Source organism: Apteryx rowi, unplaced genomic scaffold (genome assembly GCF_003343035.1).
Source record: "Apteryx rowi isolate R43461 unplaced genomic scaffold, aptRow1 scaffold_158, whole genome shotgun sequence".
NCBI lineage: Eukaryota > Metazoa > Chordata > Aves > Apterygiformes > Apterygidae > Apteryx > Apteryx rowi.
Genome location: NW_020447841.1, coordinates 443,398 through 466,126, shown reverse-complemented (window position 1 = coordinate 466,126; position 22,729 = coordinate 443,398). Strand labels below are relative to the sequence as shown.

At 40.9% G+C, this 22,729-nt stretch overlaps 1 protein-coding gene across 1 annotated transcript in view; it reads right to left on the bottom strand.

The window, feature by feature from the left end:
• PLB1 (phospholipase B1) overlaps positions 1–22,729 on the bottom strand; it is a 97,990-nt gene that overhangs the window by 63,531 nt on the left and 11,730 nt on the right. The window contains exons 2-14 of the mRNA XM_026059479.1: positions 15,678–15,718; positions 14,017–14,080; positions 13,491–13,549; positions 11,997–12,037; positions 11,032–11,075; positions 9,999–10,083; positions 9,403–9,454; positions 8,168–8,254; positions 7,622–7,684; positions 6,200–6,282; positions 4,099–4,177; positions 3,339–3,443; positions 1,706–1,798 (exon numbers count right to left, since the gene is read on the bottom strand). Of these exons, the coding sequence (XP_025915264.1) occupies positions 1,706–1,798; positions 3,339–3,443; positions 4,099–4,177; positions 6,200–6,282; positions 7,622–7,684; positions 8,168–8,254; positions 9,403–9,454; positions 9,999–10,083; positions 11,032–11,075; positions 11,997–12,037; positions 13,491–13,549; positions 14,017–14,080; positions 15,678–15,718 (896 nt within the window). The remainder of the gene's footprint in view (positions 1–1,705; positions 1,799–3,338; positions 3,444–4,098; positions 4,178–6,199; positions 6,283–7,621; positions 7,685–8,167; positions 8,255–9,402; positions 9,455–9,998; positions 10,084–11,031; positions 11,076–11,996; positions 12,038–13,490; positions 13,550–14,016; positions 14,081–15,677; positions 15,719–22,729) is intronic.

Below are 22,729 nucleotides of genomic sequence, written 5' to 3'. Positions count from 1 at the left end.
AATCCAGAATTCAGGAACTTGACTTTCAATCTCAGGCTTGCTCATTTGACTAGAGAAGCTAGTTGCCTGGTGAAAGTAAGGCAAAGCAGTGATAAAGGAGCCAACATGTATCTTATCATGGCATCTGTTTTACGATACAGTACAATACTGAGATGGGAACTTTGGCATTATTATGAGGAACGTTACGGGTAACAGTGAAGAACAAGATAACTAGATGCAGCACTTTCGTTCCAAGGTTATAGTTTCAGAGGATCAATTTTTAACTCTTCAGCTGCTACTACCTAACTAAAGTGGCAGGTGTAGAGAGAGAGGTAACACCTTTTATTGGACGATTTTTCCAGCTATATCATCTGGTTTAATAAGACACAGTCTCTCACTACAAATCCTACTTCTCTTGTCTTTAAATGATCAAGGGTACAAGAACTACCAGAATTAGCATAAGAGGCAACAGGAACCTGTCAATCTGTATGGATTTATTTTAAAATTTTGTTTGTTAACAGGCTGTTGCAATATATACTTTTTCCTTCATGTATCTGACAATCTGCACAGACACAGGAACAGTAGGTGCTCTCATAAAAGAAAAGCTTAATAATATCTGGCCTTTAAAGCAAGAAAAAGTCTTTTATCTTTAATCTAACTTCATTTGCCATTGTGGATTATTTTTAATTAAAATAAGATTATATATGCTTTTTTTTCTTAAATAACCATGTATTATAAGAGGGTTATTAGGAAAAAAAAAATGGAGAATCTTGAAAATGTCTAAACCAAAAGGAATAATAAAAATCAACATCTTATCTAAAAACCACTGATATCAGAGCACATCCAACCATGATATGCACTAAACAGTAACATCCTAATTTGCTTTGGCAAGTACAAAATCCAGGTGCCTGGCTTTTTTCTCTCAAACACACTGGAAAGCAACTCCAACTCCTTCAGTTGCCACCACCATCAATGCTGATACGCAAACCCCTCCAGCTGTCTGTGCACCCACAGGGTCAAAACACAAATGCTATGTGTCTGCAGCTCAAGCCTGCATAAGGAAACAGCTTCTTACAAAATTGGTCATCGTGGTAAGACCAGAGGGGGTAGGAGAGTCCATGTTTCCTTCAGACACCCCCTCCCTCCTCTTATAAGCCACCATTTGTTGGCTTTCCTTAGCTGGGTAAAATATCCAGCCCTTGAGGCTGTACAGGGGGCTCCTCAAGGCTGTTTATCCTTCTCTTACTATGATAAACAGCAGCAGAAGGATGAGAGTTAATGAGGAAACCAAGGTTATGAAACTCATTAGTAAAGGGGAGGTAGATACAGCATGCAGGAGAGCAAAGACAATAATCATCATAATCTCAGGTTAGGATGAGCCTCAGCTGTCACTGTCCCACTCTGCCACAAGTGTGGGACTAGCAAAAGAAGGGACTGTCACAGTTCATTATTCCCTGAGACTTCCTGAAGGTCTACTTTGGAAATCTTTCTAAAAAGCTTGCAGTAGTAACAGCTACAGAACAGAAGAGAGAGATCTCTTGGGACTGCCTGACATTCAGCATTACTAGACAGCAATATCTCTGCACATCTGAAGGCAGCAGTTATGGGACGGCTTTGCTCCCATATTCTTTCTTCCCCTCCTTGCTACTCAAAGCCTGGCTAGCGTGGAGATGCTATTAGGTATCCATACTAAGGCCAGTAAGCAACAGTGTGTGGTACTGCTCACCATGTTGTTCCAGAGACCCACAGCCATGAAAATGTAATCTTCTTCCAGAATTTCCACTTGTGTCTTTGATATGGTTCTGAAACCATCCCTTTCCTGAAAGAGAAAGCACTTTAGAGCATGATAAAAGGCCTTATTTTATAAAACAGTATTAATATCTACAAGGATCACAGTCTCTGGTACTCTCAGTAACTCATTTGTTGCTGACCTTAGTTACTGCTGATATGTCAAGACAGAACAAATACTGTTCTTATAAGCAACTGCTGCACCTACCACTGTAAGGCAGCAGTGAAGGGACAGCACATCCACGAGACAGTAGGAAGAGCAGAGCAACAACAAAACAGTCACAACAGTGACATTCAGGAGATCAGGGAAACATGCGGATTGTGATCAAATGAACAATTTGGAATAAACAACTCTTTCTGTAGCTGACACAGGCATTAAAAAGTGAGAGCATGACAAATTTGTCTAAGGGTTTTCTTTGTTTTAATGAAATGACTGAAGAGTTCAGTATATTGCACATAGTGGCCTTCAGATGTATCAAAAAAAAAAAAACCATCAGAGGAAGTAAAGACTGAAGCTGTGATATAAGATAACATTTAAAGCAATAATWAATAATAATAAATAATAAATCCACTAAGAACATTGTCACAAGAGCTAAGTCTGCTATATGTTTACAGACAAGTCATTCATGAAACAAGCCCAGCATAAGAAGACACTGCAGCAAAGAAAGATTTTGCAATATAGCAAATCCCAGCCTTCATGGAAAACAAATTTCCTTTTCCCAGTCCATTTTGGGCTGATTCTGTGGTGTGGGGAGCAATTCAGGGAGCTGTTATGAGGCCCAGGAACTGGACTGTGACCCACCACCCACTCATTTTACTATAATCACCAAAGGTTAGATGTTAATAGATTTTGATCCCTTGCTCTGAGTGAACCATTGTTCAGAAAGTCATATTTTCACTTTCCATTGCTGGGTCTCAGACAACCTTGACCTTTGAACTTTCCTTTAAAATCACCTGTGGCAAAATGCTATCTGGCATCCCAGACAACCCTATCAATAGAAATTCCACACTGGCTATACCAGATATAAAGTCTGAACAAAATACGTTCCCAGGAACCCAGACTGCATTAGTCTTAAAGTGTTTTCAGGGAGGTAACTCTACTCTTCAGCATGTTTTACAAAAATCTTTATCATTTTTTTCCTTCACATTTTTAAGTATTTCTTGTTACTCCTTTTTGGCTTTGTTTCCACTAATTACAGTCAAGTCCTCTGAATTCTGACTATAAACACACGAGTGTAATCAGGAATGAATGAGCCAACAACTACAAGTATATGGAAAAGCTAGCAGACCTGACAGTTTCCAGACACTTGTGACCTAATCTACAGAGATGCCATGAGTTCAGCTCTCCAGGAACATAACATTCAAAAACTAAGAGTCTCTGACTGACACTGTTTGAAGTGAGCTCCATTCTCAGGACCTCTGTTTCTGATCCTGAGGTGTGTTCTGCATGCCTGACTACCCTTGTCCTCTGGCGTTATACACAGCCTAGACGGGAAAGAGCCAGCTGAACACTGCACTCAGTGTCGCTAAATACAATCCAGAAAAAAATGGAACGACAGGATTTTGCTCACCAGTCTAAGCAGCAGATTTATTTCTTGGAGAGAAGGCTGAAGAATAACAGTGAAGTCATCCCTTTGATCATACCTCTCAGACTCCAGAAGTTTTTCCCAAGCATCCTGAATAGATAAACATTTAATCAGATGGGTATTACTAAGTAGACTGTGTAATATATATGCAATTCATCAAGGCTTAAACTCGACTAAGATTATCCCCATCCCTAATAAACCACAATAATCAAATCCTGTAATGCAAAACAAAGACAGTAATTTAATGAAATCTTCTTATACAACAATTGGAAACCTGCTTGTGGCTATGAGAAAGCTACATTGAATTATCATCATTTTCTTTGGAAGAACAGCAAATATAGCAAGGCAATGAAATCTCAGGCTTACTGCCTCCCTGTCATTTTTAATGGAATTCCAGCCCAATCGTCCTTGCTTTATGGAAAATTTCCTTCTTCTAAAACAAGTGGCATCAACAGTCAGGTTACTGAACTAGATGGATCACTCCTCTGTTGGGATATAACAAATCATAGGTGGCTAAGAGCTATGTAATCATTAGTAATTACAAAAGATACTGAGATTACTCAGGTATACAGAGAACTTCTCTCCAATGTTTCCAATGCCAGAAGAGGGGTCTGGATTGCTGAGGACATGTGGTAAAATGGCTGTCATAGCTGAAGAATAACTCCTCGCTTCGGCCTAACCTTGAACATGAACAGACACACACCTCTAGCAATATGAGAGCCAAGCAACACCAAATACACCATACCTGATAGGACCATCTCAATATGTTATCATCTACAGCAGAGTGTTCACCAACACAATTGCATTGATTCCTGCCTGGATTGCTGCAGAAAAGAATAAAAAATACAACATTATGAACTTTTGATAAAAAAGACCTGCAGCATGTACTCTCATAAGCCACTGACAAGCACACACTGAAGACTAAATTGTTGCATATATTGACAAAGATACATGCAGAACCCAAATTTTCAGTATAATCGCTGAATGATATTTATTTCCACGTCCAGTGTTTTGGGCAGCTTCTTGGCCTGAATGCCTATTCAGCTGATAAATGTGCCAGACTTGCATTAGCTCAGGGTCTCACAAGCTAGCAGCATGCTCAGGATTAAAATAGCTGCTGCACTAGTTTTCAAACACTTCCTTCTGTAGTCACACTGGAAAGTTGAATACTCTCGAGATACTTTCCACAGGAACTTTTGCCTCAGTATTTGGCAACAGCCCTTCATCTAGAAGTGCGGATAGAAGCTCCGAGTTGCAAAAGCTTATATCTGCCAAAGGGTGGCCAGGCATTATCTAACAGCTAGTCAGTCTCAGCCAAATTCCTGACCTGCAAGTGCATACTGCATATTCCAGCAGCTGATGGGAGAGGATTTGAGTTTTCCTAAGGCTGTAGACAGGAACAATATCAAGTACATTTGAGATTAGTCTGGTTTCAAAAAAGCTACGTTTAGCCAGAAATGCATGRATGGACTGGAATCTGAGAAAATTTCAGTGAGGTTTGCAGGTATAAGTGTTAAGTAGCTGTCAGGATCAGACACTCTCTCCTTTTTACAGAACTCTAGCTAAACCTGTAAAATGGGAGCTTTTTGTTAATGTGCTTTTATTATTGCTGGCCGAGATGAACCTATAAGTGYATCAAACAGTGTGAAGCGCAAGACGTGCAAACTGGTGGAACAGTTCAACCACATAAACACGGCTACAAGAGCACGATAATGAGATAATGAAATAGATAATGAGAAAGAGGATCACCTTAAATTGAAAAGGAAATGTAAGAATTCCTCAGGAAAAAACAAACAAATGATTTTTTTTGAAAGGCCTTCAATATATGGCAAGGTCCATATTCCTAAATCCTTCCTTTCCACCTCTCATCTACCTGCCTCACATCCTTTCCTTCAGTGCCTGTGCAGGAGTAATAAGCTTGCTAGAATGCTCCATGCAATCACTTTTAGATGAGGAAAGCTTATACTTGCTATTAAGCACATGGTTAAGCAGCAGCCAGACTCCTCCCTTGACTGATGAAATGTCTTTGGAGCTGTATATATACAAAACATGAGAAGCACTTCAGGATGACTATATTAGTATGTATGGTGTCTTGTGCTATAGGCACAAGAAAAATAATTACTGTGGAGTAAGATGGAGTGTAATCTCGTAGGCTGTAAACTACTCCATCACAACTGTCCATGTGCACACTCCTACTCTATGCTAAATTGGGACATAAGCTACTCACACCACTGAGGGAGGGAGATGGTTGAAAAAAAWATATATATATATATACACACTCACACATATACATACATACATACACACACACACAYATATATATATATACATGCAGTTACCATAGAAGAATTGACAAGTCACAAGTTTCCCATCCTGCCATACTCTAAGACCAAACAGCAGCTCTCTCAGACTCATAGCCTAATAAAATGTTTTGTTAGGTATTTCTTTTGTGAACCTTGATACCTAGAAACTTAAACTTTTAAAGACACCTAAGATTTTTTGACTTGAGAATTGCTACTAATAAGGAAGGGCAGGAGTAGCACTAATTAAAAGGGTGGGTGTGGACTGTACGGTCTTATGACCATAACCACAGTGTGCAGTACTGAAACACATTATACAAGCTGGCAGTTAAAAGCACCTACTCTTCCCAGTAAATCCATGCCTGCTGAGAGAGTGTATCAGAAAAACATGGAGATCTAAAACTTTTACATGCTTTTGTATTAAGGGCAGAAAAACTGCTCAGAAGACCCTACTTCATAGTGATAATGTCAATAAGTAGCTAACTAGGTATCTGAATACTAGTAGGAGATTGTGAGGGTCAAGCAGTTTAAAAGGACCTCTGTTACCTGGCATTATGACRACCTTGGCGTATATGAGAGGAAGTTGCGAACTCAGTGGAATCCACCAGATTTACAAAGGCTTTGGGAACCTGCAGTGATAAAGTAAAAAAAATAATCCCAATGTATTTTCAATTAGAGATCAGAGCATAGTGATAATGGTAAGTGAGGATGCCTGCCATGTGTGTGTCATCTCTGACCTGGTATTCTGCCTTCATAGAATCAAGGATTTCAGTCTTTCCCAATTCACGCCCRAACCCTACTCCCATACATTCCATCTACAATAATATTAGTGATCATCCATGAAGTATTTGTGACCATGACTTCTTGACTGAGAACCAGCAATTCACTTTACATTACTCAAGGGGCCACCAGCTGAAAGCTTTCAATTACAGCTAAATTGAACTCAAATGAACTAGGAACTACCCTTTATGTGGTAATGTACCAATGCAAAAGCCTGAAGATGCAAGATCCTTTATAATAGCCCAGCACTTCATTCTCATATACCCTGCCTCACCTCCCCCCAAAGCAGAAAGCAGCTTTCCATTTACATAATGATATTTCACTTTTACAAGTGCACATATACAAATTCTAAAAAACATAGTGGAGAGAATCTGAAGAGAACGTATGGGTGGAATTTCACCCATAGACAACATTTGCAGAAGTCAGTCTGAGAAAAATGAGCGGATGTGGTGTGATGCAATCAAAATGTGGCATGTTTAGAACACCCTTTAGGCCTTCACTCCAGCAAAACAAAATTCTTAGAGGATGCTATTGAAATACTTTAGATAAACAGCTAACAGCCTGCTTTAGTAGTGATATATCCTCATCTATTCTACTATTTACAAGAGCACTAAGACTCAGAGCATTTCCCAGAAACCATCCTAGAGAAGCTGATGAGTCCTAGCTCAGCCAGCTAGATAACCTTACAAAATGCTGAGATCTTAAAATGAGCACTGAATAGGAGGGAAGACCCATTATACTAGGGCATTCACCTGTTAAAAATATGTATGTACAAGTCATCACTAGATAATTAGCTGCCTGTACACTGCCAAGGTAGCTCCATGTATCCAATAAATAGATATTAGTTGTTTTCACAGATCACCCTGTTCAACAGGAATGACTTTCAGGCCTTGGTAGATGTACTCCATTATTAATGCAAATCACTTAAGTCCTAAACACAAAGATCAAGTGGTACATCAGCGTGTGCTACAAAGATAAGCAGTTACTTGTCCATCCATTCTGTTTGCATGCATCAGCTTTTAAAAACATGAAGAAAACACTTATTGACAACAAATAGAATCAGTGGATTGGAGTCGATGAGACTGGTGTTCTAAGTCACTTGAACTTTGCTGCAAGCTGTAGCCTTGCAAGGGAGACAAGATAACCAGCAAAGGATTTAGGTATTCAAGGTTGATGAATAAGTCTTACTTCTTGATATAAAAAGTCCAAGACTTCTTTAAGTTTTTTCAGGTTGTCCAATATGCAGTTCTTCTGTAAATGAGATGAGAAATACTATCAAAACTAGTAGGGAAAAAAATTATCAATTTGTCAAAAGTGACAAACCTTGTATGTTGAGCTGTGTACTGAAATGTTACTAATGACCATCACATTCTGGATTCAGCCTTGGACAGCACCAAGGACAACCATGGAACTGGTCGTGCAGTTTGACTGTGTATCATGAGGCAACTTTAACATATAAAAGAAGACAAGGATAGGGGAGAAAAGTATCCATAGACCTGAAGGTGGAAGAGAGCTAGTCTTCTGCTGTGGCATCACAGACTTGGGATTCCAAATTAAGTACAATTGCTTATAAACACAAAACACATTTTTTGCCAGGGGGTTACATCACTGCATAGAGTAGTCCCAACATCCTGGAAACATCTAGTGCTTTGGTTCATTATGGCAAAGAGCAGAGCTTAGAAAAGTGTATTAACCATCTGCCCTGATTGCTAAATCACTCTACAGAAATCTTACCGGTTGTGTGGAGGCACAGGAAGAACATGGGTTTTCAGCACTAAAGAAAACGGTGATCAACTTCCAGTCATTTTGGAAGTTCATCATCTGGAGGAAAATAAAATAAGTATGATGGTAAGAGCCCTATTTGACATTTTCTCACTCTTTTTCCACCCAAGATTTGCTATAGGTTTACATCAGCAAGACTAAACAGTAGTCCATGGCCCAGCCCTGGCCACCCTCATCACCTTCACCTGACTCAGCAGCTTTTCCTTAGAGGAGACAGCAAAAGGATGTTTAGGCAGCAAATGCTACCAACGTACACCAATAAAAATCTCAGGATAAAACCAGAAATTGCTACTGCCATTGGAGAGTCCATTGGAGAAGATGAGCACGCACACTTAGCACAAAGCCTGATGCTGCTTCTTCCCATCACTGTTGCAGTCTGCTGAGAGGGTTAATGTTCCTGAACTGCTGCAATTGGGTCACACTAGTGGGATGAAGATTGGAGCAAAAATCTGAGAGCCAGAGGACTGCTCAGCTACACTAAGCACATTAGACCACACACTCCAGTCCCAAAGAGCATTGGTTGGAAACATTCAATTCCACAAAATCTTATGCTAATTCATCCATGTTCAAATAGTTGATTAGGCTCCCAGTAGAGGGAAGAGTTATGTCAGTACCATTTTACAAAACTATAACATGCCTCAGAGGTTTAGGCTACAAGAAAAATGAGTGCATAAAACTTCAGGGTGGGATTTTCAAAGCACTCAGCCATAAGTGATAATCAGTTCTCACCAGTGTCAACCACTGACATCAGCCAAAAGTATATTTAGAGCTTTACTGGGCTTTTGGAAAATATCATCCTAAAAGACTAAGAGAAAACTAAAGAGACATATTGAGAATTATAATTTTGGATGGCTTCTCAGAAACCCTGGTGCAGTTAAAGAGTGTAGTTAGAGGTCTTACATCCTTAACCAATAGGAAACAAAACTGTTAGTTTCCATACCAAGCTCTTCAGCCACTCTGGTGAACGTATACTAGGTGGGATACTTTCAAGAACAATACTCCATACTTTTAAAAAGGTACAGATTTGATTCTATTTACAACAGAAACACCAAAGTTCATTAAACTTAAGAAACAGCATTTTCTATTTTGAAGAGGTCTTTGAGTTGTGTTTAAAATATTTCATTATATTTCCCCCTTTTTCTGCTTCAACATCAAGCTCTCTGAATTGTGCTGTGCTTTAAACAAACCTGATTCTCTTTCATGACTTTCAACATTTCTTTAGCTTGATCCAGCAKGTCTCTGAAAAACAGAAAGGAAAAGAAAAACTGTCGAGCTACCAGTAAAGATAAAGCTTTGGCTGATATTTACCATTAAATCAAAGAGCATTTGAGACTTCAGGTGGGATTCATCTGCTCTCTTAAATGCCTAAAGATTAGATACTTATCTGAGCTGCACAGGGAGCCTGGAGCAATCAGCTCATATTCTGATATCTCACTTTCAGACACATGCAGTTAAGAGAGATGAAGCCGACAGACATAGGTTGATAGGCATACCACTAATTCCATTTGAGTCCAGAAAAATTGTTTTGCAGCTATAAAGAGGGAGACCTGATGTTAAGTCAGATGATCCAGCCCCCAAAGCATACAGTGGGCTCATTTCCTCCTGCTCCTCACAGGCGACAAGTGAACAGCAGTGGTACRGTCTGTCCCTGGAGTACCTTGTGCCCCCACTACCAGTACTGAACATATTCTGGGTTCACTGAAGTGCTCCAGCATCAAAGGCCTCCATCCTATACCCTTCCAGCCAAAAGTGAACTGTTCAGCCCAAAACCCCTCAGACTTACCTGGCTTGACCTTCTGATGTTGCTCCCTTTGTGCCAGGTGGAGGAAACTGCTGCTGGACCGAGGGATTAAAACTGCTAATGAGAGCTGAATGATACATACAGGTTAGGCTGTTTCTGCTTACAAAGGACTGCTGCTCTGCAATTTCACTATAAACACAACTGATTTAAGCCAGCCAGAAACAACAAGGCCTGGGAACCTCTTGGCTGGCACTACAGATGCAGCCTGTGACTCACTGCAGCTAGTCTCACCAGCGTTGTTCCTTAGTACTGTGARTTTTGAAGCAGAGATTTGAAATACGAGTTTGCCTCCAGACTCTCAGGTCAGAAACCCCCATTCTCTTCTCTCATGCCAGCCACAAGAAGTATAGGGGGAGTCAAATGCGGGCAGCTATAGAAACAAGGCTACTGACACAGACCACACAGAGACAGCTTCCTGAAGTGCCGAGGAGCTGCCAGGTTTTAAACCCCTTTCATGCCAAGGGGAAATGGAGGTGACATTAAGACACTAGGAGGAAGATCTGGAGAGGGGGACCCTAGAGTTATCTACTCCTGACTTAGGATTTCAGCTGACGTGAAAATTTTACCTGCAACATCCTTCAAGTGAGTCAAGGCTACCTTCAGAGCCAGCTGGAGCTGACTGATGTAGTGAATGATGAATTTACATATCTGGTGCTTCTATGGCATCCCCAGCATAAATCCTGAACACATTGTAACAGAAAGAGTACTGGACAGGCAAAACCATGCAAGATTTCACTTGGCCAGTATGAGCAGCAGGCGCAGTGAGGACATGCAATGTGGGTAGCAGTATTCCTAGAGTCTCTGATGGGCATGCAAGACCCCTTTACTGCTATTTATCTATACCGAGAGTCTGTTTAAAGCCAGCATGGATAACCTAGCCTGTACTGCACTCATGTTCCCTGCATACACATTCCCTCAGCCTTCCCCCGCACCCCTGCCCAGCAAAGCCCTGGATCACCTGTCAGCACATCATTCAATCTATTTGCTCAAGTTTTAGTGTGACAACAAGACGCACCTGCTAAAGTTTCCATGCTTACTTCAAGGAAGCACTTTTCTGTGCTACAGAGAGGGAAGAGAAAGCATGAAGTTGYCATGATCCCATTTCTCAAATAAAAGATATGTTACAACACATCCCCAGTTTCTTATTAGCTAGGCTAGAGTGTGCTTATTAGCTCAGAGGGTGTATTCACAGCAGCTGCTGAAATTACGAATGGGGCCTTTCTCTCCCCAAAACAGACATGTCATCAGCTACTGCTGTGTAAGAACAGTGCACTGGGTCTCAACTTCTGCGTCTCTGTACACACCGCATGTTGCAGTAATTGCGTTTATGCATATGAATTAACAATGCAGGAATCTCTCTATGTGCACACACACACACAGACATGGGTGCTTGTTTAGCTATTTAAAAAACATTAATCTTTTAGAGTTTGTCTATGGAGTGCCAGATCCTCAGCCAGGGGTCAATGCTACAACTCAGAAGAGCTAAGCAGATCTGCATCTACAAGGATTAGCCATAGGTTTGTCACTGATTTAGCTCTGGTAAGAGGGGGTAGAAGATGAAAATGGTGTAAAACTTGTCCATGAAGCACTGGGAATCACTCAAACAGAGGGCAGGGTATCAGGACTCCTGGGTTCTTTCTCTGCTTTGGCAAATCTCTTCTTCCTTATTTGTAATTAGTGCATGATGATATTTACTGTACAGGACTCATCATGTAGTAATGAGGCTTAATCAAGGTTATTGCAACCTTAAGATAGCTGCACATCTGGGATAGGACACACATTGTAAGTACAAAGAATTTCTGCTAACTAAGGTTGGGGAAGGATCCAATGACCCAAAATCCTTTTTATTTTTATATAGGCTTCCTTCTCCTTTCAGGATAGCAACAATAAGAATTGCTTGGGCCTCATTCCTACTCTGTGGCACCATATAAATTTGTGTATTGATACATATCAGTGTTAACCTTAACAATTCATTGTTACCTTTGGAGCAAATCTTCATGATGCATGCTAGATCCTGGTGTCTGTGAATGAAAAAGCAATAAAAATACCATTAAGCAAAGCACAGACTAGCTCTGCGCACTCTGTTGTCCTATTGTACTCCACTCCTTTTCTCAGTAGTGTTGTTTTGTACGTATTCTTGCTTCACTGTGTTGCAGTTAACTTATTATTTTATTACASTGTGTTCTCATAACCTGGTAATCCCTTTTTTACGTATGGCTTAAAGTAAAATTTGACTAGTTGATGTCAAATTCGGGCAAATGAATTGCTTTTCCAGACTGTATTGAATTTCTCTGGATCTACTCCTTTTTGACATAGGATATGACCTAAAGCCATTTAGGTAATTTTCATGAATGGCACTCACTGKCATCTGTAGAAAAAAAATAAGATAAACAGAGGGAGTTCATTGATTTCCGAGTCTGAGGAGGAAACAGTGACAGAGATGTTTGCTCTAGGAAAGTAGACATTTCTTAAAACAAAATCATATATACAATTTTGCACAGCACCACCCACAGGCAATAAAGACATTAGCATTAAAAAAAAAAAAAAAAAGGAGGATTTGCTCTAGAGGACCATGCRTCTGATATGGGTGAAGCACCTTCAGATTTATGACAAACCTTCTTTTCTGAACAGGGAGGCACACAGGAGGAGTCCAGGAATGTTAATCTTTTATGTAAAGCTCTTAGCTCAAGGAAAAGTATGAACTTGTTGTGAATACCAACTCAAATTTGAGGTTGTTTTGTGATAAGGAAGCATCTCCTTCATTTCTTTGCAATTGTAGCCCCTGCAATGACTCCCAATTTTTGTCCAGTACATATTTCTGAAGTTCCTCAAAGCTTGAGGATTCTGATTAAGTGCTTCTAATTGGGCTTCACTTCTCTTCCAGATATTTATTTCCAGCTCTTAAGATCAGTAACAATCAACCAAGCCTGACTGTATTAAAACAGACAGAAAAATGTTACCCAGTGATTTATCAAAGGTGTATCTTTGTGATTCATCTAGAAGTTTTGTCTTTCAGATAGGAACACAATCTCTAGAGAAAACACTTCATTAGGATGGAAAATCTACTTCATTCCATGATAATTTGTTCTAAAGGTGACCACCAAAATTGCAAGTTTTTCCAATTTGAATTTTCCCAGCTTCTTCTTCCAGTTATTCGATCTGTTACGCTCATTGTTAGGGAAATCACAGCACTCTAATCACGTATTATCTTTTTCTGCAAGAGCACTGTGATCGAATTTACTCCCACATAAAGTCAACTGGCTATTTTTAGACTCGCAGTATAATGGAACAATGAACAGCAGATATTTCCAGTCATTTTTCACTAGAAACCTTTGATGATTGTGGGAAGTTTCAAGTGCTGAAGTCCCCTAATTGGGACCCAAAACTGCATCATCAGCTCAGTTCATCATCAGCTCATCAGAGTCAGAACTGAGGAAATGGGTCACATTTGACATACTTCATGGTTGTACTTACCATTTGCAAACTTCCTATTGCAGTGACTGTTTTAATGTCAGCTGGCCTCAGAGTATGAACTGCAGAAAAGTGAAAAGCATCAGGTTAGAAAACAGAAGTAACTTTGAAAGAAAATTACATTCACCAGTATACTAAAACATAGCAAAATTAATTAAGAGGTCTATACTGATTTTTTTCTATTCGCTGTTTTAAATCAGCAATAGAGGATGCAAAACTTTTCTTAGGTGCTCAGTAAATACTTTAGGTACTTGCATTCATTAAAGTGCTCAACCATCAATCAACAAGAGAGCACAAAACACTGTTTTGTCTGATTTAAGTAATACCAGGATCCTCAGTTAGCAACTGAAGAAACTAAGGTATAAGTGTAATTATGAACAGAACAAAAAACTCAGGCGTTCATAGGACTCACCCCCACTTAAGTTACCTCCCACCCATATACATCCCCTCGAACAGCTGTTTCCCGCCCTCCTGTTCTCAAATAGTTTTAAGAGGGAAAGCCACTATAAGGATACTATTAGATACAAACCTGAAGATGAAGGAGTCCCAGGTGACATCACCTGCTGACATGAAAACTTGAAGCTTCTTAGAGCCTTTGACATAAAAAATTAGCACAGTTGATTGCTTAATTATAACAAGGAAATTTAGAGTTCATGTAGGTGCCGAACTGAGAAGCCTAAAGATGGGGTCTCTGTTCACAAGCAAGGTCACAGCAGGGACAGCAGCACCTGTAGTGCCCCACCAAGCTGTCACAATATTTAAAACAGAGCATATTTGTGGATGGAGGGGTCCTACAGGGTCCATTCTTACTCAGTCCCAAGCTCTCACTGACATAACAGCAGTTTTAAAGAACAGTAACTCCTCTGCTAGAAATACATAGGAATGCAGATCAGGACAGCTGCATTTTCACATCCACTCTTCCAAAACTGTATACGTTTCTCTCAGCATTCTTACTGATGTCCACAGAATTGGGATGGAGCAAATAGTTCGTGTTCAGCACAATTTACTGTTATGTTCATTGTTGCAAACAGTGAATGCTTAATCTAGAAGAGTTCATAAGACCATCTACTCCATGTATCTTCACATGCTACAAGGCACACAGCACACAAAGAAAAGCCACAGCTCCAATATGCAATAGGAAAGGCAGAATGAACCTAGAGCAGAATGAACCCAGGGCATCAGCCATGCTCTGGGTCCTTGGCAACAGGCAAAATTCCCATGCGATGATAGAAAGCACTAAAGAGGAAAAAAAAATTAAAATGAGTTGTAGTTGATGCAAGGATGTGAGTGATCTGAACAAACCCAGCATGTCAGACTGCTTAGTACCACTGAGAATATAACTTCATGCCTCCCACAACCTGACTGTAGCTATGGCCAATCTCTACTGCCTTAAAGAAAGATGAAGGACAAAATCCTCCAAAGATGCACCAAGAACAAGCAGGATCCCTGAAGCGCAGGGCTGTCATCATAAATATGGTGGAAATACACACAACTGACAAAGCAGCAATCTCCCTTCAACCTCCCCTCTGCTGGTTCCAGACAAAAATCTGTAAAAATGAGACCTCTGAGAAAGCACCTACACAGCACCACCCTGCAGATCAGCCCTGAGAACAGAGTGGAAGAGGCTTAGGTGGACTCTGCCATTGGTCATTATGTTCCACGGTCTGTCACTCCTGCAGGGGCTTCCTTTTGTCACTTGGGCGACTTTCCTGGGGCTTCCCTCAGCACTGTGACCAAGTGTGGCCAGCTGACCGTCACTATAAAGTAAGATTAAATTTGCATTGTGTCAGGGGCCACCATGGTCCCTTCCCACCACCTCAGTTGGAGGACTTCAGTGGTGCCCACACTTGCACCATTATAGCACAAGGATGAGTTTAATCTTGCCTTTCTAAAAGAGCAACAGAGCATCTAAGAACAAGTGCTAACCGCAGTAGGTCTACATACAGGATGTGCAACCTAATAACAAATGTTGCTCAGAAAAACCTTTATTTCCTGATTAGGGTGTGTAATCTTGCACCTGCAATGTTACATTGCTGAGTCATTTGTTTGCATTTCTTTTTGCAGAATTAAACAATTTAGACCATCGAGCTCTATTTTTCTTTTATTTGTCTCAGAGGAAGTAACAGCTAGACAGCTAGACTGATAGATATCGAGAAAAGGAAAAAAGATAAAGCTGTTCTCATACTTTACCTTTAGTTTCTCCTGTTCTTCCAGGACTTGACCTGCATTACCTTAAAAAAAAAAAAAAAAAAAAAAGTGCTATTTCCTTACTTTAGAAAAATGCTTCAGAAGACATAATATACCTAAAAATATACAATACTGAGAAAGGGGTAACCTTTCTCCTCTACCCTAATTTCCAAAGGTGATGCTCACCCCAACAACCAAATGTATTTTCTCAATTTTTAATATACTGGAATAAACTTTTAGTTGTTATAAGCAGATGAGGTCTGTTGAAATTAGTGGAATAAAACAAAGTTAAACACACAGGTGATGGACCGCTTGTGAACCTCATCTACCAACTGCATACTCCACAGGCCTTAAAAAAAAACTTTTCAGTTTTGTACCTGTTTTCCTCTTCAGCACACAGCTTTTCTGCTGTGCTATGACTAAATTTAATGATGTTTCTCAAAGAAAGTGACCTGTCTTTATTTGTTGCATGAAGTACAATATACCTAGGGCAGTAAATAAATACTTAACTCTCAATTAACAAAAGGAGATTTTGCAATCAACAACAAATATGTGCATGAGTCAGCCTTCAATTTTTATGCATTAAGAGCACACCCTAGCCTTATTCTGTAAAAATTTAGAACAATTTAAACACATACATGGTAGAACTCATTGGAAAGGAGCAATTCATATTAATCTACATCTTCCACAGTCAGCGAGCAACACCACAGTGTTGTGAGAGTTTGCTGAGGTCATATAGTAACTGCTGCATTTTCATCTCTTGATAAGAGCGCTGACAGATAAAGTAGTTAGTGGAACCAGAAGTGAGACCTGCAGCTATTTGAGCTAGTTATTCTCTTTTTTTGGCATATACAAAGCAGCTGGCGCTGCAAGGCTTCGCTCTGCTGCCTGCTGGCAACAGCACACCTTTCATTTCACATCCTAAACGGCGTACATGTGGCAGCAGCTCAACACAGCCATCGGGGTCGCTTGGGCCGGGCCAGCAGGGCCCCTCTCCCGAGYAGCCCCATGTGCTTCCTGCTTCCCCTACTGCTGCTCCTTCCTGCCGCAACACTGCGTAAATACATGAGTCGTATCGCATAACTTTGTTCAATAAATGCCATAACTTCTATACATTTTTTTCCCACTTGGGTTTCAGCCATGAACTATTTGTGGATTTATACTATTTTTATTGTACTTGATAGACAGTTGAGACTCTCACTGCCAGGCCGTTGCGTAACATTTTATCCAATGTATACGCTCGTCCTATCTGTGGTTTTAGATGACAGTTGACTTCGGACGATAACCGGAATCCCAGCTCTGTCGCCCGAGATACTGAAAGCATGCGCAACGAGGGGCACACCTGCACTCTGCTAACCTGGTGTAGAAGCTCAGTATCTCCGAGATGTTTAACATCAACAAACTTCAACCACATTTGAGGATAGATTCAAGGGTTACACTGGGGGAGAAAGAGGGTCCAAGCACAGTTTCCACAACTAAGAAAAAAAATCGTCCCTCCCTTAATTTCAAAGATGCAAGAATGGCTGTTCTGTGTCAGACTGAAGGTCCATCTGATCTGGGACTCTGTCTTGGACAACAGCCAGATGCAGATGCTTGGGGAAAGAATAAGGAAAATACAGTTATACTTCAATGCTGTATCCTCCCACTTCCCAGCTAACTGTGCTCCTGGGTCTTCCTGAGCAAGCAGTCAGTTAGTGTTGAAGAACCCCTGCTAGACCTTTCTTCCACAAAGTTGCCTATTTGTTTTTCTAACTCATTCACACATTTGGCTGCCCCCCCAGTCCTGTGGCAAAGGAGCTTCATAATTTAATTATGTATTGCGAAAAATTTACTCCTCATTGGCTGATAACTTGATTTGGTGCCTGGTTGTTCTTGTACAGAGTAGTCATTCCCGTTTCCACAAAATTCATGATTTTGCATACCCCTGTATGCCTATATCATATTCCCATCCATCTTTCTTCCAGGCTGAAGAGTCGATCTATTTAATCTTGCCTCATGTTGAAGTTGTTTCATAAGTTTGATCACTCTTCTCCTTTAACCTCCTCCTAGACTTTTTTAATATGATTTTTTAGGTGAAAAGACTAGACAAGGTGTGGGTGAACTATGGACTTGCACACAGAAGGAGAATTGCATTTTCTGTTCTGTTCTCTACTTTTTTCCTTGACTCCTGAAATTCTGTTTGCCTCTTTCACCATTGTGAATGCATAGTTAGGACAATTTTTGCCCATATACATTACTTCTGAGCTCTTATTTTGAGTATCCTGCATAATTTTGCATCACCAAGCTAGTTTGCCCCCTTATCCAGATCACTTCTGACTATGGTGAAAAGCACATGTCTCATCACAGATCACTATGAGACTCTGCAGATTCTCTCCTCCCTCTTCTTCCTGTTTGAAAACTTACAGTCTAGTCTTATTCTTAATTCCTCATCTTTAAACCAGGGGCCCATAAAAGTCCTCTCACCCTCATCCCATGTCAGCTTAGCTTCTTTAAAAGCTTTCGGTCAAAAGACCTCAGCCGAGTTATCCATGGGCATGTGCCCATAGTCATGAATTTTCTTCTTCAATTCCACAACGAAGCTTTCCCATTGTATCACACTTGCCCTGAGTCAGTTCATTCTGTTCTTTACTCTAGTATCACCAATTTGCCTAGTACAGAAGTTATCCTTACTACTGTACAACTACCACTGCAGTTCCCCACATCTTCCTAAAATGGGGGCAAGTTTAAACCCTTGCCATCTTCCATTCCCAGTACTAACACTCATTCAAGAAATAGTTTGCAGCAGAGCTAACACACTGACATGCTCATCTTTCTGTCTGGCATGCCCCCTTGGGTGAATGTCATCTAGTCCTGGCACTCTTTTTCCTCTTGCATTATCCATTTGTTGAAGGATTTTACCGTTTCTCAGGCTTGTCCCCTGCACAGAAAGATTCTGAGTGCAAAGCCTGTTTCAAACTCCTGTGCAGAGGACACTAAAGAAAAAAAGAAATTAGCTTTTCTGCTAGGCTTGAGCTTTCTTTTATATTTCAGTCAGCCCTACAGACTCCCTGTTTCAGGTGTATTTGAAAAAGGATTTATTAGTTTTTAATTCCTTTAGCAATGATTTGTTGCTTTCCCTCAGACTCTTTTTTGGCTTGCCTGAATATAGTTAACCTATCAGAGCATATATTCTTCAGTTTTTCTTGTTTGGTCAGGATTTATGCTTTCCATAGGATGTCTTTTAACTCCTACTGCTCCCAAAATTACAGTTACTCCCTTACTCTACAGTTCAATAATTCTAGCTTTTAATTTTCTCAACTATGTCACCAATAAAAGTATTTCTCTGACAATTTTCCCAAAATAGTGGAGAAATTTCTTATCCTCCTTCCTCCCTTGCTCTTCTAGTTAACCTGTTGCAACAAATAATTCTTACAGGCTGCTATCAGTCACAGTTTTTTCATGAATCAAGTTTTCACAGGAACTCCAGTCACCATGCATTTTGTTCCCCTAAATTAAAAGATGAATTGTGATCATTTCTTCTGCTTATTTTAGGAACCAAAGCTTCTCAACAGTTAGTTATTTACCAGAGCAGCTTATAGTCCTCTGAAGATATTTATCCTCAAAATCTACTGGTAAGCTAAAGCACTACTATTGCGTACCACTTTCTCACAGATGGAGAGATGAAGCACAGAGCCAATAAGCGTTTTCAGTACTAGAGCACCTACAAAGTCAGCATCTTGCTCCAAGTGTAAAATACACAGACCCAGTATAGGTAATAGAGTCTTTTTTGTTTGTTCGTTTAGCTACATAATTTGCTCGGAGTATACAGAAAGTCTGTGGAAAAGCAGGAATCTAAATGAAGATGCCCTGAATGCCAGGATACTGCATAACCCATTTAAACAGTCTTCCATCACTGGAAAAGCAAATGATCACAGGCACAAATTCAGAGAAAACCTCTGGCACTTGCTTGCACCTCTGCACCATTTGGGGACAGACCTTATTACTAGTCTGATTATTTGATGTTTTTCTCTTCAGAAAACCTTAGTGCCTGCCTCAGATGAAGTTGGTCCCCAGAACAGTGCAAACCAATGCATGTATTTGTATCTAAAATGATCAAACATAACCAAAACTATACACAAGATCAGAGTTTTACTCATAGATTTTCCTCATCCTACTTCTAAGATTTCTGGTATACACTAACCCTGCAAAAACCAAAAATATAGGTTCCTATATACTGTGAAACTGGAATTTTCAAGGTGCCTTTCAAATCTTACCTTCTGAGTAGAGAAACCAAAGAAAGAACAAGCCTAACAGTAGCTTCATGATTAATGCTTCCATGAATTGAGACTCTTCAAGTGCTGTTGCTTAGGCTCTATGGCTGTTCGCAAAGAAATTCTCTTCTTTTTCCTTCTTTATATTTTATCAAGTTGATAACTCAGCAGCCATAAATTTTATTAGCCTCTTCACCTTAGGAAAGCAAATTGACTGTGATAACATTTTCATACCTTGTTTCAAAAAAGATGTGTAACCCTAGTTTATACATCGCCTCATCTACGGGTCAAAGAGCAGAGGTGGCACGGCTTCTCCCACTTCTCTCCTCTGCTATGCACTTTCTCCCCCATTCTGCTCATCCTTTCTGTCCGTATCTATGAGAAATGAGCCACACTATTTATTGAACAAGTAATGTGATCACAAGTGAAAGTAGCTGCCAGTAAAAAAAAATTTGGGGGTTGCTGCTGATGGTTAAAAAAGCTATCCAGAACATGATGTGCATAGCAGGTGTGTTTTGTTGCTCATGCAACAAATGAACTCTTAATAAAGATGCATACGCTTGGTGTAAGCGTATGTTACCCTAGTCCTACGCTTTTAGGAGTTTACTGGTATCACACAATGCAAAYCATACAAACTTTCTCACAGAAGAATAATGAAGTTAAGTGTCCTGCTAAGAATTTGTCTTGTTTTCAGAGACAGCTGGCCGCTTCATAAGAGTAGTCTCACCAAATACGAGCACCTACAACAGTAAGCCATCTCCCGGGACACTCAAGGCTCATACAAGCAATGTATTACACCTCAGTTTGGCACCAGTCTGTCTCTGTTGGGCATGGAAGGAGACCCCATTCCTGAGGTTACGGGGCAGCTGAGACCTTTGTAACAGCCCACATCCATCCAAAAGGGGAAAGTTGTACTCTTCTCACCTTTCCTGCCTCTGCTCCTTCCTTGCTTTCACCCATCCTAATGCTGTGCCAATCTCTCTTCCACCAGCTCCAGAGCCACCAGACCCTTCTAAGAGCTGATTTAATTCACTGAAACTGCAAAAAGCTAAGCTTAATTGACTTCCAGAGAGGTGTGAAGCACATCAGAGTCAGCACAGGTGAGCATGGGAAGGCCATGATCAGAGCAAGGAGAGTAAGTCCTCCTCCCAGAGCTGCAGTCAGCTGTTGTGCAAGGCAGTGCTGCTCTACCCTGTGCTATGAAACCCTGCTCTAAAGTGAGACAGTGTAAATATCCCTCACAACTCTCTGAGATCAAGCACTTCTTCAGGGATGTGTTACCACTCCTGAAGGGTCTAGAGAGGCTTCCCTGCTTAGTGATCACCTAGGGTTATCTTTATGTCTGGAACCAGCAGAGCAAGCACCAGCCATCACACAGAGGAAAGAACCCTAGAAAGCAGTGCAGGAGGTTACTTCTCTATCACTATCTGATGTCAATGGTGAAAGTTAAAGCTCCTAGAAACATCCTGAGCCCATAAGATTCCCAATACTGGGAGAAGAAACCATGAGGCACTGAGGGAAGTAGCGCAAAGCCTTGAGTGCCACCAGTCCTGGCACTAGGCATATTAAACCCTACTTCTGCAGCTCCAGGTGAAGTTGCAGCCCATGGGATATGGGCAGTTCTGCTTCTGGAGAATTTTCCTATACTGAGGCATTCCTCACAAATCCTTTCCAAGACAGGCCACCTGCCCACAAGCAGTACAGGTAACTCTGTTCCCATTCCACCAGAGAATTTTCTGCAAATATCAACCTTCATACTGAACTGACCAGAAACTAGTATGATCTTAAGGCCTGGGCTGATCACACTCATGCTCAAGTTTTTCCAGCTTGAGCAAGCTCCACAACCTCTCGGTCAAACTGCAATAGGTGTAATTCAGGACTCACCAAGCTTACAGTGCATCATAGGCACAGCAAGCAGTGCATAAGAGTTACTGCATATGCACAGAGCAAGTCTCTAAGTAAGACTGTACTGCTGCCTGTATGCAAACAGTCAATCCAAGCATCAGAGATTTGGGCATGTAAGCCACACGCCCAGGTCTCCAAAATCCCAGCTACAACACTACTGCAATAGCCCAGTCACTTTTGCAGATACARAGAGTCCACACAAGTGCCAGTTAGACTGTGATATTACACTCCCTAACAAGACTCCACTGCACCTTGATTACAGCATTAACATCAAGCCTCTGTAAAACACCCTGCTGTCCTCAGACAAAGCCCTGCAGTGTCCCCAGGTCTCTTCTGAGCCTACTGATACCCAGCTAGAGCTCCTACAGAGCTAATGGGTGACTACTTAAATAAATAGCTTCAAATGCTTTACTAAACCTCTGACACACCTGGTGTCTCAGGCAATCTAGCCCGTCCTTCAAAGGGCTGTTTATTTTGTCTTTTTGTTGTTTCATGACTGAAATTTGTCATTCTTTAAGGGAATACATTGGAGATTGATTTTATGCCCACTTAACTTTTCAGAAGTGGGGATGCAATATTAATTGTGAACACACCTAGATGTTATTCAGGGTAGCACTTAAGCAGGAATCTGCCTAGATGGCAAAAAAGTTCCTCCACCTCCTGAGTCTCTAATTTCATCCCAGCCCAAGCACAGCATGGACCTCGTCAGTGCAAACAGCTGCTCCCCGGTTCCCACGTTCATGTCTGAGAGGGGAGTTTGTTCCACCTGGGCGTCTCCCAGACCAACACACAGCTTGACAGCCAAGGCTCTTTTGGCCAGGAAGGTAATGAAGAGGTAGGAGTTTACTTGTGGTCCAGGTGCCACGAAGCTGGGGGCTCCCCATGGTGGGGGCCAGTGTC